This window comes from Podarcis gaigeae, assembly GCF_964106915.1.
Source record: "Podarcis gaigeae genome assembly, chromosome: 13".
In the NCBI taxonomy this organism is placed as follows: Eukaryota; Metazoa; Chordata; class Lepidosauria; order Squamata; family Lacertidae; genus Podarcis; species Podarcis gaigeae.
In genome coordinates, this window is record NC_139689.1 from 3291601 (window position 1) to 3307506 (window position 15906).

A 15906-nucleotide genomic window follows, 5' to 3' on the forward strand; every position below is an offset into this window, starting at 1 on the left:
TTATTTAGTCATTTAGTCGTGTCCGCCGCTTCGTGACCCCCTGGACCAGAGCACGCCAGGCCCTCCTGTCTTCCACTGCCTCCCGCAGTTTGGTCAAACTCATGCTGGTAGCTTCGAGAACACTGTCCCACCATCTTGTCCTCCGTCGTCCCCTTCTCCTTGGGCCCTCCATCTTTCCCAACATCAGGGTCTTTTCCAGGGAGTCTTCTCTTCTCATGAGGTGGCCAAAGTCTTGGAGCCTCAGCTTCAGGATCTGTCCTTCCAGTGAGCACTCAGGGCTGATTTCCCGAAGAATGGAGAGGTCTGATCTTCTTGCAGTCCATGGGACTCTCCAGAGTCTCCTCCAGCACCAGAATTCAAAAGCATGAGTTTGACCAAACTGCGGGAGGCAGTGGAAGACAGGAGGGCCTGTCGTCCTCTGGTCCAGCAGGTCATGAAGAGTCGGACATGACTAAATGACTAAACAACAACAAAACAATGACAAATAACTCCTTCTTGACATGTGACATCTGTGTATGGATCCTTCGCCCCCACCATGAGTTAAAAGGGACTCCACACGGTCATCTAGCCCAACCCCGTGGGACTCTCCAGAGTCTCCTCCAGCACCAGAATTCAGAAGCATCCATTCTTCGGCGATCAGCCTCTTTTATGGTCCAGCTCTCACTTCCATACATCACTACTGGGAAAATCAGAGCTTTTACTATACGGACCTACAAATCTGGAATGGAGTCCCTAAGGCGGTTGGATAAGGCCTTCCCTCCTTCCAACAACTCCTGCAGCCAAACTGGTGCCAAGCACCCTACTCTGGTTTTCTTCGGGCCACACCTGCGATGCTGAGAGGGGGGTTTTGTCGTCTGGGCAGCCCAGGACCTCCACACGCACTGCCTAGTTTTGCACCCCAAGGAGGTCACTTTGGGGCTGATGACGCAGTGGTTTGGCTTCACCCTGGAAGCGCACTCCATTGTCTCTAGAGACAGACAGTTGCCGATAGGAAGCGGATACAGACTCTGGCTCCATCTAGCTCAGACCTGCCTGGAGAAGCCATGAGGGATTTGAACCCAGGACCAGCTGCCCTATCCACTCAGCTTCTGCAAAGGGGAAGATGCACGCAGGCATTGTGTAATGTGGGAAGGGGGGCCTCCCGCCGGCCTCTGGGTTGGGGGTGAGATTCTGACCTGGAGCGTGGACCCCTCTTCTGAGGCTCGGCCTCGCCTGCCCGATCTGCGTCGGGCCGCCGGTTCAAGCCCCGTCTCCTCTCGCCTCTGCTCCCCCTGCGGGTGTGAAATTTACCCAGGCGCAGTCGAAATTAATATTTCATTAAAAAGCTTTTAATAATTAACGGCAAGGCCTCGTTATCTCCAGCAAAAAAAGGGGGGAAAGCGGGCGCCCCCGGGATGGAGCAATGATTAATTTTAAAGGAGACGTGGCTGTGCAGACGGGAGCGTTGAGCAGAGGCAGAAAGAAAGAAAGGCCTTTTCTGATCGGTCGCTTTGCTGAGCCTCCCTTTGTGTTGTGTGTTGAATCGGGAATGGGAGGAAATTAAGACCTAGGACCCTCGTACCTATGGGACCGCCTCTCCTGGTATGCCCCACGGAGAGGTCCACACATGACAACATTTTGGGGGTCCCGAGCCTCAAGGAGGTTAGATTGGTCTCAACTAGGGCCAGGGCCTTTTCAGCACTGGCCCCGACTTGGTGGAACGCTCTGTCCCAAAAGACTAAGGCCCTGCAGAACTTGACATCCTTCCGCAGGGCCTGCAAGACGGAGCTGTTCCGCCTGGCCTTTGGTTTGGACTCGGGCTGACCCTTACGTTTCCCTCCCCTTACGGTTTTGATTTATCAGCTATTTTAAAATGAGGCTGCATTTTAAATTGCATTTTAACCTGTATTTTAAATTGGTTTCCCCCATTATGTTTTTACTGTGATTTTATTGGTGTTAGCCGCCCTGAGCCTGGCTCTGGCTGGGGAGGGCGGGGTATAAATTAAATTTGTTGTTGTTGTTGTTGTTGTTGTTGTTGTTGTTGTCAGGAGCAGCCTCTGCTGCAACTGGTGCCTGCCAGATGTTGGGTGTGTTTTTTTGGTGGAGAGGGAATCCAGTTGGACTTGAAGCATGGAATCATAAAATCATAGAATTGGAAGGGACCCAGGGGTCATCTAGTCCAACCCCGATGCGGTGCAGGAATCTCAGCTAAAGCATCCATGACAGATGGCCACCCAACCTCTGCTTTAAAACGTCCATGGAAAGGGAGTCCATTATGTCCTGAGGGAATTCATTCCACAGCCAGAAGAGGAACCAGGATGGGTTGGAGGATGCTTATCAACTTGGGACCGGTTTACCTGCAAAGTCACCTTGCCAAACACAGCTGCTTCGATTGGCAGAACTGGCGCTGCTATGGGACCTTGTGATTCCTGTTTTCTGCATTTTTAAGAACCCGATCGCTTAGTGTGGCAGCGAGCAAGAGATCAAGCCCGCTTGTTGTTGTTTAGTCGTTTAGTCGTGTCCGCCTCTTCGTGACCCCCTGGACCAGAGCACGCCAGGCACTTTTGTCTTCCACTGCCTCCCGCAGTTTGGTCAAACTCATGCTGGTAGCTTCGAGGACACTGTCCCACCATCTCGTCCTCCGTCGTCCCCTTCTCCTTGTGCCCTCCATCTTTCCCAACATCAGGGTCTTTTCCATGGAGTCTTCTCTTCTCATGTAATGGCCAAAGTCTTGGAGCCTCAGCTTCAGGATCTGTCCTTCCAGTGAGCCCTCAGGGCTGATTTCCTTCAGAATGGAGAGGTTTGATCTTCTTGCAGTCCATGGGACTCTCAAGAGTCTCCTCCAGCACCACAATTCAAAAGCATAAATTCTCTGGCGATCAGCCTTCTTTATGGTCCAGCTCTCACTTCCATACATCACTACTGGGAAAACCAGAGCTTTTAAGCCCACTAAAAACATGCTCAAAACATGAAGGAACTTTTCACCACATGTGGTGGACCTGCCCCAAGGTGAAAGACTTCTGGGAAAAGATTTAGAATGAATTGAAAAAAATGTTTGAAATATACATTTATAAAGAAACCAGAGGCCTTTCTTCTGGAATTGCCCAAGAAAGATGTTAAATTATTTTTGTATGCCACAACTGCTGCTCAAATTTTACTAGCTAAGAAGTGGAAAATGCAAGAACTACCAACTGTAGAAGAATGGTAGATGAAGATGATGGAGTTTTGCGGAGCTAGCCGACCTGACCGGAAGAGTCTGCCACCAGAAGGAGGAGGAGTATCAGGAAGAATGGACGAAATTTAATGACTATTTAGTTAAATACGTTAAGTTAAACTAATTGGAAATAGCTTGCAAGTACTAGATCGGCTTAGGATTTCATATAAGTTAAGTGTTGAATTGATCACTGCAGATGGTGACAGCAGCCACGAAATTAAAAGACGCCTGCTTCTTGGGAGAAGGGCAATGACAGGCCTAGACAGCATCTTGAGAAGTAGAGACATCACCTTGCCAACAAAGGTTCGTATAGTTAAAGCTATGGTTTTCCCAGTAGTGATGTATGGAAGTGAGAGCTGGACCATAAAGAAGGCTGATCGCCAAAGAATTGATGCTTTTGAATTATGGTGCTGGAGGAGACTCTTGAGAGTCCCATGGACTGCAAGAAGATCAAACCTCTCCATTCTGAAGGAAATCAGCCCTGAGTGCTCACTGGAAGGACAGATCCTGAAGCTGAGGCTCCAAGACTTTGGCCCCCTCATGAGAAGAGAAGACTCCCTGGAGAAGACCCTGATGTTGGGAAAGATGGAGGGCACAAGGAGAAGGGGAAGACAGAGGACGAGATGGTTGGATAGTGTTTTCGAGGTTACCAGCATGAGTTTGACCAAACTGCGGGAGGCAGTGGAAGACAGGAGGGCCTGGCGTTCTCTGGTCCATGGGGTCACGAAGAGTCGGACACGACTAAACGACTAAACAACAACAACAAAGTGTTGAATTAATATGTTTAATCCTGAATTGAAAAGTTAGAACGATGATAAGTGATTAAGTTAAGTTTATAAGAACTTTGATTAGGAAAACCATTAAAAGGATGTGCAATGAAATCCAACCAAGGGGGAGCGAGGAAGTCACTTAACAATGTTAATAAGTGTAATTTTAATAAGGTTATGATTGATTGATTGATTGATTGATTGATGTTTGTTTGTTTGTTTGTTTGTTTGTTTGTCTGTTTATAATTTTGTGAAAACCATTAATTAAAAAAAATACAATAAAAACATGTTATATTCTGTTGGAAGTTGCCCAGAGTGGGTGGGCAATGCAGCCAGATGGGTGAGGTAAAAGTAATAAATAATTATTATTATTAGTGTTATGTACTGCAATTCTCACCCTGGGCCAGCAGGGGGATACTGTAGATAGTTTTCACTCAGGTCCACATATGCAAATGAGGAATTGAAAGTGACATTCAGTGATTAGATAGTTAGAGAAAGTTGTTACTGTTGCGTTGTAGTGGAGCTCTATATAAGCAGGCTGGCTGAAGCCTCCAGTTCAGTTCTGTTGTGGCCTGTGAATAAACAAGAGCAGTCTGAAGAATTGCTGTGTCGTCTGATATGTTCACCCACAACTTAACAATTATTATTATTATCATTATTATTATTAAAGACAAGCCTACCCAGATGCTTAGAAAGCTGAGGCAATTCGAATCCATTTTTTGTTTTTTTAAGTAGGGATCTACTTAAAAAGAAGGACACTGACAAACTGGAACGTGTCCAGAGGAGGGCAACCAAAATGGTCAAAGGCCTGGAAACGATGCCTTATGAGGAACGGCTAAGGGAGCTGGGCATGTTTAGCCTGGAGAAGAGGAGGTTAAGGGGTGATATGATAGCCATGTTCAAATATATAAAAGGATGTCACATAGAGGAGGGAGAAAGGTTGTTTTCTGCTGCTCCAGAGAAGCGGACATGGAGCAATGGATCCAAACTACAAGAAAGAAGATTCCACCTAAACATGAGGAAGAACTTCCTGACAGTAAGAGCTGTTCGACAGTGGAATTTGCTGCCCAGGAGTGTGGTGGAGTCTCCTTCTTTGGAGATCTTTAAGCAGAGGCTGGACAACCAGATGTCAGGAGTGCTCTGATGGTGTTTCCTGCTTGGCAGGGGGTTGGACTTGATGGCCCTTGTGGTCTCTTCCAACCCTATGATTCTATGATTCTATGATCTGAGGTATCAAAAGGTGTGTGTGTGTGTGTGTGTGTGGTTTCCCCCGGAAATCAGAGTTATCAGAGTGGCCGAGGCATCCCAGCTGGATGGGCGGGATATAAATAATACAAATATTATAAGATGATGATTATTATTATCAAAAGGAATTTGTGTGTGTCTGCGCACACACCTCGTTTCTCCCAAACCAGCCTCGATCCGGATTGAGAAAAAGCAACGCCCCGGCTGTGTTTTAAGATGTATGCAGCCTAAATGTACCGTATTTTTCGCTCTATAGGACGCACCTGACCATAGGACGCACCTTGTTTTAGAGGGGGAGAACAAGAAAAAAAATTTCTCCCCCTCTCTGCTCAGCGCCCCTTCAGCGAAGCGGGAGGAGAAACGGAGCCCCTTCCATTTATCCTCCCGCTTCGCTGAAGGAGCGCTGCGCAGCTCTCCCTCTCTGCTGAGGCCGGGAGAGTCAGGAAAAGGAACCCGAAGCCTCCGGAGCGAAGCAGGAATTCGCGCTGAATCCGGAGGCTTCGCATTGCTTTCGCTGAAGCCTGGAGAGCGAGAGGGGTCAGTGCGCACCGACCCCTCTCGCTCTCCAGGCTTCAGCGAAAGCAACGCGAAGCCTCCGGAGCACAGAGGGAGCGCTCCCTCTGCGCTTTGGAGGCTTCGCGTTGCTATCGCTGAAGCCAAGGAGCCTGCACTCGCTTCATAAGACGCACACACATTTCCCCTTAACTTTTGGAGGGGGAAAAGTGCGTCCTATAGAGTGAAAGATACGGTACGTTGGCTGCAGGCCTGCACTAAATCGCGCCTTTCCCCCCTGGACGCTCGTCTTCTTCTTCCTCCTCCTGACACGGCTTTTTTCCTTTCTTTCCTCCCCTTCCCCTTGGCAGGATTCATGAGCACCGGTGACCAGTCCGCGAAGGGAAACTACGGGATCCTCGACCAGATCCAGGCCCTGCGGTGGCTGAACGAGAACATAGGCCATTTCGGGGGCGACCCGGAACGGATCACCATCTTCGGTTCGGGAGCCGGGGCTTCGTGTGTCAACCTCCTCATCTTATCCCACCACTCGGAAGGTAGCGCTCGGCTCGTTTGGCATTATCGTGGCGGGTTCGCAGGGTTTTTTGGGTGGTGTGGGATGATCCTGCGCACCAGAAGCTGGCGTAAAGCGAAGCAAAGTGAGTTAAGGCTAGAGGTTAAGATCTACATTGTGTCCTATATCTATTGCCAAGTGTCTCATTGAAACTTTAACTAGCTCGTCTTTTGTTTCCCATTCTAATAAAAAAATTACATTTTAGGCAGAAGTTTATCCTTGTTTTGTAAGAATTCTTTTTCAAATTGTGAGCTTTGATCCAGAAATCCATTCTTTCTATCTAATTTAAACATGTCATATATCTGGTGATATTAACTCTCTTAATTGTAAATGCTTCAGTGGGACATAACCATAAATGTGTTTTTCTTTCCAGCAGTTTTTTATATTTCTCCCAGACTCTCTTTATATATACTTCCTAAGATTGTGGTTCAAAAAACACTCATAGATTTTAGCCTTCCCATACCAAAGACATGCATGACAGCTGAATTTTAAATCGTGACCTTCTAAATCTAAAATATCTGCATTATCCAATGCAATCCATTCTTTTAACCAACACAAACAAGCTGCCTCATAATACAATTGCACATCTGACACTTATCTGAAAGAATATTATTTATTAATATATTTGCAGACTGATCAGTATCAATTGCTTTAATTCCTGCTACGAATGAATTACCTATTTCTCTAAAACCTTGATCATAAGTGACCATGAAATATTATCAAAAGCTTTCTCTGCATCTAGAAAGATTAGTGTGGCCTATTTTTTCATTTATTACTTCCAGATACTCTATTAAATTCATTACATTTCTTATATTGTCTTTCTTTTGTCGGCCTGGTAAAAACCCGGCCTGTTCTCTATGGATTGCCTCAGTTAATGTCCTTTTCAATCTATTAGCCAAGATTGTAGCAAATAGTTTGCAGTCAATCATGAAATAGGTCTGTTATTTTTGGTCTTTGTTAAGTCGCTGTCTTATTTGAGGATCAAAGTAATGAATGCATCGTTCCATGAGGCTGGGACTACTCCCATCACCAAATTTCTGCTCATGCTGTCCTTAAGTGGTTTTATAAGTGGATCCTGAAACTTTTTATAATAAATTGCAATAAGTCCACCTGGCCCTGGTGCTTTCCCCATCTTCATTCAATTTATTGCTATTTGCAGTTCCGATAAAGATACGGGTGCATTCAGAATTTGGCGGCTTTCTTTAGATACTCCGGGGTATGCAACAGTCACTTAAATAAGAATCCATTTTCTTAAAGTTCTCCTTCTCACAACGGTATAATAAAGAATTTTTTTCCCCAAATGCTTTCCTTAACTCTTTTGGGCTAGTCAAATGCTTATCCTCATCAACAATTGATTGTCTTTCGAGTTGCCATGCTAATAACTTACCAGGTTTATTAGCAAATTCAAAAATTTTCTGTTTCATTCATTTAATTTTCATCTCAATCTCTTGATTAACTAACGCCGAAAATTGTGCTTGCAGGAGTTTAATTGCTTGACATGCATCTTTCTCTTTTGGTTTTGCGATTAACTCCTTCTCCTCATTCAGTCGAGCATCTAATATCTCTGGTTTCTTTTCCCCTCCTTTCTCCTTTTTGAAAAGCATTTTGTTGAATTAGGAAGCCTCTCATCACTGCCTTACTGGCATCTCACACTACACTTAAATCAGGTCAAGCCAGGTCAAAAAATGATTGTAGAGAGTGTTGCCCCTTACTCACAGTTTGTTCATTTTCCACCACCACATCGTTTAACCTCCACCTAAACAAAGATCATTTCTCACCTGTTATTGTCATCAAGATGGCATTGTGATCAGATAGTGTCTTAGGTTGAATGTCTACCTTTTTTACCCTGGTTGTTAATTCTTTTGAAGCCCATAAATAGACTATTCCGCTTGAAGAATTGTTTGTGTTTGAGAAAAAAGCAGATTGACATTCTAATGGATGCTTAAGTCGCCATAGGTCAATTACCGTATTTTTCCATGTATAAGACACCCCCATGTATAAAACACCCCCTATTTGGGGGGACTCAAAATTAAGAAAATGGGGGGATATTGTCAAGAGTTGTTGAGCTTTTGGGGAGGAATGCTCACCCGACGCTGACAATTGCACACGTCGCAGAAGACACCAATCAACTGCCCAATCACCGCCGGCAGCTGCCAATCAACCACCCAGTTGACGCAACGGCAGCCAATCGCCAACAGCTCTTCACACAGCCACCAATCACCCGCCCTATCGCTGCTGAGAATCTCGTGCTCGCGGCTGCAACCAATCGCCCGTCACCCCTCAGCACTACTCATGTATAACACAAGCCCAAATTTTAAGCATAGTTTTAAAATTAAAAAACCCTCGTGTTATACACAGAAATATACGGTAAGTCAAAATTGGATACCATGTTGAAAAAAAGACATTTGGTAGTTTCCCTTCTTTTGAATTTATTTTCAGTACAATTCTGTCTAAGTCAAGGGAAAAAACAGCGTTAAAAGCACCTATCATCATCATTTTAGTATCACACAGATCAAACAATTTTTCTTCCAGATTTTTAAAAATCAGTTTTCCGTTCATTGGGTGCATAAATTCCCACTACAGTAATTGGTTCTCCACCTAGTCTCACTTCAATAGCCATCGTTCTGCCTTCTTCATCTTTAAAGGTGAATTTAGGATCTCGTTTGGGGTTAACATACATCATCACTCCTCTCTTTTTAGTTTTATCAGAATAGATAAACTCTTGTCCCAGACCTTTATTTATTAGTAATTTTCTATGTTGTCTTTTTCTATGTGTCTCCTGTAAGTGAATGTCTAATTTCTGCTTTGTCAAGATACGTGCTATTATATTCCTTTTTGTTTTGTTATTTAGTCCATTTCCATTCCATGAATAGATTCCAAGATCCATCTTAAATCAGGAGTGTCCAAACTTTTGTCAGATGGCCAGATTTGATGAAATTAACATGCGTGAGGGCCGACCAGAGGGCCAACCATAGTTGCTGAGCTTTTTTTAGGATTTTACCCCGGGAAGTAAACAGGGGCCAGATAAAACCGACCGGTGGACTGGATTCGGCCCCCGAAACGGACTTTGGACATGCCTGGTCTTAAATTATATTGTGTGTGTGTGTGTTTCTAATATATATACAGACAGACAGACAGACACACACACACACACATACACACAGCCAAACCTTGGTTTTTTGTTGTCTCTGATGCGGAACATTTCGGCTCCTGAACGTCGAAAAGCCGGAAGTAAGTGTTCCGGTTTTCTAATGTTTTTCGGAAGCCAAACATCCAACGCAGCAGACAAGCGGCTTCCGATTGGCTCTTCCGATTCCAAGAGCCAATCAGAAGCCGTGCCTCAGAAATCAAATGTTTTGGAAGTCAAACGTCCTTCTGGAACGGATTACATTTGACTTTCGAGGTACCACCGTGTGTGTGCATATCTCACAATTCCAGTTTTCCTTCTACTCCCTTCTCTCTTTACTTTTTGTCCTCTTCCTGCTTCTCTTCCTCTTCAGTCAGCAGGAAGGAAGGAGAAAGCAAAATAATCCCAATTAGATTATGCAGGAATTCACCAGTTTTTTAAAAATATATAGAAATTCACAATCCATAAAGCGTATCCCACTCAGTCAGCCAAAATCCAAGCAGAAAATTATATTTATATATTTGAGTGTGCCCTCCACTCCATAAAAGAAAAAAAAAACAATCTCAGAAGCCAAGAGAGAAAAGCACAAAACTCTTCAGGAATCGCTGATAAATCCTTGCAGTAATCTAGGGGTTATACACCCAACTGCTGTAAGTTTAATAGCAGGGGGGGGGGGATAAAACATGCCAAGGGGGAAGAAAATCAATCAACCAATAAACTGATTTAAGTGTAGTGTGGGATGCCAGTAAGGCAGTGATGAGAGGCTTCCTAATTCAACAAAATGCTTTTCAAAAAAGAGAAAGAGGCACATTTGTCCATTTTCTCCACTGACTTTGCAGCGTCCACTTTGCGCCTCGGTTGTCAAACGTCTCAGAAGTTGAACAGTCTTCCGGAACGAATTACATTCGACAACCGAGGTTCCACTGTAATAATAATAATAATACTACATCCCAATGGCTTCTCCAGCCATTCCCTTCTGCTCTTCATGGCTGACTGTCCTTTTCCTTCCAGGTCTGTTCCAGAAAGCCATCGCGCAGAGCGGCACAGCCATCTCCAGCTGGTCGGTCAACTACCAGCCCCTCAAGTACACCCGCATGCTGGCCTCCAAAGTGGGCTGCGACCACATGGACACGAGCGACACAGTGGAGTGCCTGAGGCGCAAGGCCTACCGGGAGCTGGTAGACCAGGACATCCAGCCAGCCCGCTACCACATCGCTTTTGGCCCCGTGGTGGATGGGGACGTGGTCCCGGACGACCCGGAGATCCTGATGCAGCAGGGCGAGTTCCTCAACTACGACATCCTCATCGGGGTCAACCAGGGCGAGGGCCTCAAATTCGTGGAGGACTCCATGGAGAGCGAGGATGGCATCTCGGCCAGCTACTTCGACTTCACCATCTCCAACTTCGTGGACAACCTCTACGGCTACCCGGAGGGCAAGGATATCCTTCGCGAAACCATCAAGTTTATGTACACGGACTGGGCGGACCGGGACAACGGCGAGATGCGCCGCAAGACCCTCCTGGCCCTCTTCACCGACCACCAGTGGGTGGCGCCGGCCGTGGCCACCGCCAAGCTTCATGCCGAATACCAGTCGCCCGTCTACTTCTACACCTTCTACCACCACTGCCAGACGGACACGCGCCCCGAGTGGGCGGACGCGGCCCACGGGGACGAGATCCCCTACGTCTTCGGGGTGCCCATGATTGGCGCCACCGACCTCTTCCCCTGCAACTTCTCCAAGAACGACGTCATGCTCAGCGCCGTCGTCATGACCTACTGGACCAACTTCGCCAAGACAGGGTGAGACGATTGTGCGAATGGTTTGATGCACTAATAATAATAATAATAATAATAATAATAACTTTTATTTATACCCCACCCTCCCCAGCCAAGGCCGGGCTCAGGGCTAACAAGCAATAATAAAAACAAGTTGAATGAATACAACTTAAAAACAACATTAAAATACAACATTAAAATATTGGAGCATTAAAATATTAAAATGTAGCCTCATTGCAGGAGGAGAAAGGAAAAGAAAAAAGAAAGAGGGGGAGGGAATCAAATTGGCTGCAAGCCAAAGGCCAGGCGGAACAACTCTGTCTTACAGGCCCTGCGGAATGAAATCAGATGCTGCAGGGTGCTGGTCTCATGAGACAGAGCATTCTACCAGGCTGGGGCCAGTGTTGAAAAGGCCCTGGCCCTGGTTGAAGCTAATCTAACTTCCTTAGGGCCCGGGACCACTTACGTGTTGCTATTTATGGACCTTGAGGCTCTCCGTGGGACATACCGGGAGAGGCAGTCCCATAGGTACAAGGTTCCTAGGCCCTGAAGGGCTTTAAAGGTCAAAAGCAGCACCTTAAATCTGACCCGATACTCCACCAGGAGCCAGTGCAGCTGGAAAAGCACTGGGTGAATATGCTCCCATGGCAGAGACCCCGTGAGGAGCCTCGCTGCAGCATTCTGCACCTGCTGGAGTTTCTGGGTCAGCTTTAAGGGCAGCCCCACATAGAGCGAATTACAGTAGTCAAGCCTGGAGGTGACCGTCACATGTATCACTGTGCCCAGGACAGGGCGGGAAAGAGTACCGCCCTTTGCAGCTTTAAAACTTGGAAGCTGATTTAACCTCCAAGAAACAATAATCCAGGATGCTTTAAGGCAGACTGGATCCCCCCCCCCCCCCGTATTATTCCTTTTCTCCCACTTAAAAATAACCATCTCTCACACACATCATTTTGTGAAGATGTAAAAGTAGCATTTACTTACATAATCCAGATCTCTGAGCGGCTAGGCAAAATGTTGTCTGAAGTGCATATTGTGACATCGGTTTCATAATTTTTAACCTGGCAATATATTGCGAATCAGGACATGTGTGTTATGCAAAAATCACAATGTGGGGGAAACCGCAAACCCTAACCCAATGCTTCTCTCAATTCCTGCAGCCCCTCTTGACTCTGGCAGCTTAGCTGTCCCCTGACTCCTGCAGAGGGGCAGCGAATCACAAGAGCAGGCACCAGCAAAAATCACAGTGAACTTTTTGTTTTTATTGTGAGATAAAGTGAAGGCATAGAGCAGGGGGTCAGCAAACATTTCCAGCAGGGGGCTGGTCCACTGTCCCTCAGACCTTGTGGGGGGCCGCACTATATGGGGGGGGGGAATGAATGAATTCCTGTGCCCCACAAATAACCCAGAGATGCATTTTAAATAAGAAGACACATTCCACTCATGTAAAAACATGCTGATTTCTGGACTGTCCATGGGCTGGATTTAGAAGGCGATTGGGCCAGATCCAGGCCCCGGGTCTTACTTTGCCTACCCACAGTATAGAGTAATGATGATAAACAACATAAATTGAAATTTTGAGGGAACCAAGGAGGGAGTGAAAGTTGTAGGTGGAATGATCAATTGTTAAAGTTGAAATGTTGTTGCCTTGTTTGTTTGTTAAAATTTATAAATGAAATAATTTCGAAAAGCTGGAGTCCAAAACGCAAATGATGACGGTGATGATGATCTCCATCTCCTCTCCCCCTTTCCGCAGGGACCCCAACCAGCCGGTGCCGCAGGACACCAAGTTCATCCACACGAAGCCCAACCGCTTTGAGGAGGTGGTGTGGACCAAGTTCAACACGAAGGACAAGCAGTACCTCCACATTGGCCTGAAGCCCCGAGTGCGAGACAACTACCGCGCCAACAAGGTGGCCTTCTGGCTGGAGCTGGTCCCGCACCTCCACAACCTCCACGAGCCGCCCTACACCTCCACCACCACCCGCATCCCGCCTTACGTCACCCGCTGGCCCACCACCCGCGTGGGGCCCAGCACCACCCGCCGGCCCATCCCCACTCTGCCGCCGGACGAGGACGACGTGGTCCGCCCCCAGCGCTACGTCCCCTTCCCGGGCGACTCGCGGGACTACTCCACCGAGCTGAGCGTCACGGTGGCCGTGGGGGCCTCGCTCCTCTTCCTCAACATCCTGGCCTTCGCTGCCCTGTACTACAAGCGAGACAAGCGCCACGAACTGCGCAGCGGGCGCCGGCTCAGCCCCCAGCGCAATGCGGCCAACGACCTGGTGCACAGCGGCCAGGAGGAGGAGATTATGTCGCTGCAGATCAAGCACTCGGAGCACGACGCCCACGACTTGGAGCCGCTGCGGCCCCACGAGATCCTGCGGCCCGCCTGCCCCCCCGACTACACCCTGGCGCTGCGGCGCGCCCCCGACGACGTGCCCCTGATGACCCCCAACACCATCACCATGATCCCCAGCACTATCACGGGCATGCAGGCCCTTCACCCCTTCAACACCTTCCCCACCGGACACAACAACACCTTGCCCCACCCTCACTCTACCACCCGCGTATAGTTGCCCTCCCCTCCGTGCCCCTTGGCCGCCCCGGCCCGCCCCGCTCGGGGCAAAGAGCGGGCCACCTTTCCTGCCACGTGGACGGGTCTTTTGTACAACGTTGCGGGGGGAGGGGGGTCTAGCTGACGGAGGGGTTGGGCGATTTAGAGGTCCGCCCGTCTGTCCCCACGGCACATGGCACCGACGGGCTGGCAACGGTTCTCCACCCTGCTTGGGTCCCGACACCCTTTGGCGACACCCATGGCATGGCATGGCAGCAGAGGAGGGCGGCACCGGCGATCTCGCTTCCTTTTGGGGTGCTGGGGGTTCTTTCCGGCACGAGGCAAAGATGCGGGTCGCCTTCCCACCCTTGTTTTCCGGACGGGCGGCGGAACAGCGGCCGTGGTTTTCACCGGCGATCCCAGGAGGAAGATTGGCCTGCCGTTCCTCGTCTGGGTCCGGGCGGCAAAGGCATCCTTTGTCCTTCCTGGCGGAGATAAGGGAAGTCTGACTCGCAGGGAAAGAGAGTCCCCGCCGTGGCTGTGATTGACAAAAGAAGGCAGACCCTCTGCCCCCAGGGGGGTCGGCGACGCCACTCTAAAGCTGTCGGCTCGGCTGGGATGGATGGACGGACAGTGGAGAGATGGTGGAGAGGAGGGGTGGGAGGGTCAAAGGTCAGAGAGAGGGGAGAAAGAGAGACGGTAGCCAGTTCGCCTTGGCGAAACATCTCTCTGGGTGGTGAAGGTGCCCTGTGGTCCGCTCAGCGTCAAATTCCCAGTGCTGGATTGCTGAGGAGGGAGCAGCCAGTCAGCCCAGACAAATTCCCTTCTGGGCTGAGAGAGTTTGCTAGAGATCCTGCCCCCTTTCTTTCACCACCACCCCTTATGTTTCCTTTCTCGAATCTGTTTGGCAGGGGCGGGGAGAGAGAAGGGAGGGAGACCTGGAGGTGTGTGTGTCCAGAGTGCAGAAGCAGGGGCGCGTTCCTCCCCAAGGCAATCGTCCCAGCGATGGCTGGTTCGCAGCTGCCGAAAAAGGGTCGCCCTGCTGGAACGAGGAGCGAGCCCTGCCTCTCTTCGCCATTGGGGGGGGGGTACTTGTCAAAATCCCAGTGCCTTCCTTGCACAATTTGTCGAGGGTTAGTTGACCCTTTCTCGTCCGCCGGGGGCCAATTTGCTGCCCCCACCTCCCTCCAATTTGGTGCAAGAGCTAAAGCTTTGCCCAGAATCACTAGGTGTTCTTGTTTTTTTGGGTGGGTGGGGGAACTTAACATTGTGGGGATGTGGAGCATCTAGAAGGGAACCCAGAGAGAGGGGGTTCAAAGCGGGGTGGGGGTGGGCAGGCAGCATGCGCCAACTAGCTTGTTCCCAAGGCGAAATTTTTGAATGCAACAACTGGAAATCCACTCTCCCCCCTGAAGGGTGTGACTACAAGATTTGGGGAGGAGGGGGAAGCTGTTAAGAAAAGCTGCTAAGGTACACTGCATGTTCCAGGCTTTATTTTATTTTATTTTTTAAAAGATCTGAGCAAGGAAACGAAGGAGTGGCAATCGTGGGACTTGGGGCATCAGAGTTTCAGTCTGTTTGGGACAGGGAGAACCCAGACCTCCCCCCAGATCATTTCTCCCCCCACAACCCCTCTTCTATGGCGGTGGGGGGAGGCTCCCCCCCTCTTCTTGAACACCCTCATTGCGAACCTCTGAACTTTCGCTGCTTTTCGGGTGGGATTCAGCCACGCATGGGTGCAAAATTCACTTTGTGCAGATCTCATTGGCTGGGAGGTCTTGTGCCAACATACCCATTTCTGCCCCCCACGAATGTCATAAAAACAAATGGGCATCTGCTGAAACTGGGTGTCGTAGGATTTAGGGCAGGCGAAAGCCCGTCGTCGTGTGGCACAGAGTTAAACTCTGGAACTGCCTGCCACAGTGGCTATTCCTCAGGGCTTTAAAAGAGAACGAGGCAAATTTGTGTGCTCTGCCTTCACGGAGACTGTGATATTTCTGGATTTTACTTGCTGGAAACCACAGGAGGGGAGAAGTCTCGCTCGTGCGCAAAATGCGCCCGAAAGTGAGGGAGGCCACCCACCCTTTTTCTTGACCCATGCTTTGATTGTATCGTCTACCGGTTAATTCTCCCGGGTCCTGAGAGGCTCTCTGCAGCCGCGCTGTGCGAAGATC

General features: G+C 48.6%; 1 protein-coding gene across 2 annotated transcripts in view; it reads left to right on the forward strand.

Moving 5' to 3' along the window:
• NLGN2 (neuroligin 2) overlaps positions 1–15315 on the forward strand; it is a 47700-nt gene extending 32385 nt beyond the window's left edge. For both annotated transcript variants that reach the window (XM_083706639.1, XM_083706640.1), the window contains 3 exons: positions 6069–6254; positions 10410–11199; positions 12932–15315. In XM_083706639.1, the coding sequence (XP_083562765.1) occupies positions 6069–6254; positions 10410–11199; positions 12932–13751 (1796 nt within the window). In that variant the 3' untranslated portion in view covers positions 13752–15315. The remainder of the gene's footprint in view (positions 1–6068; positions 6255–10409; positions 11200–12931) is intronic.
• Positions 15316–15906: the final 591 nt, after the last annotated feature.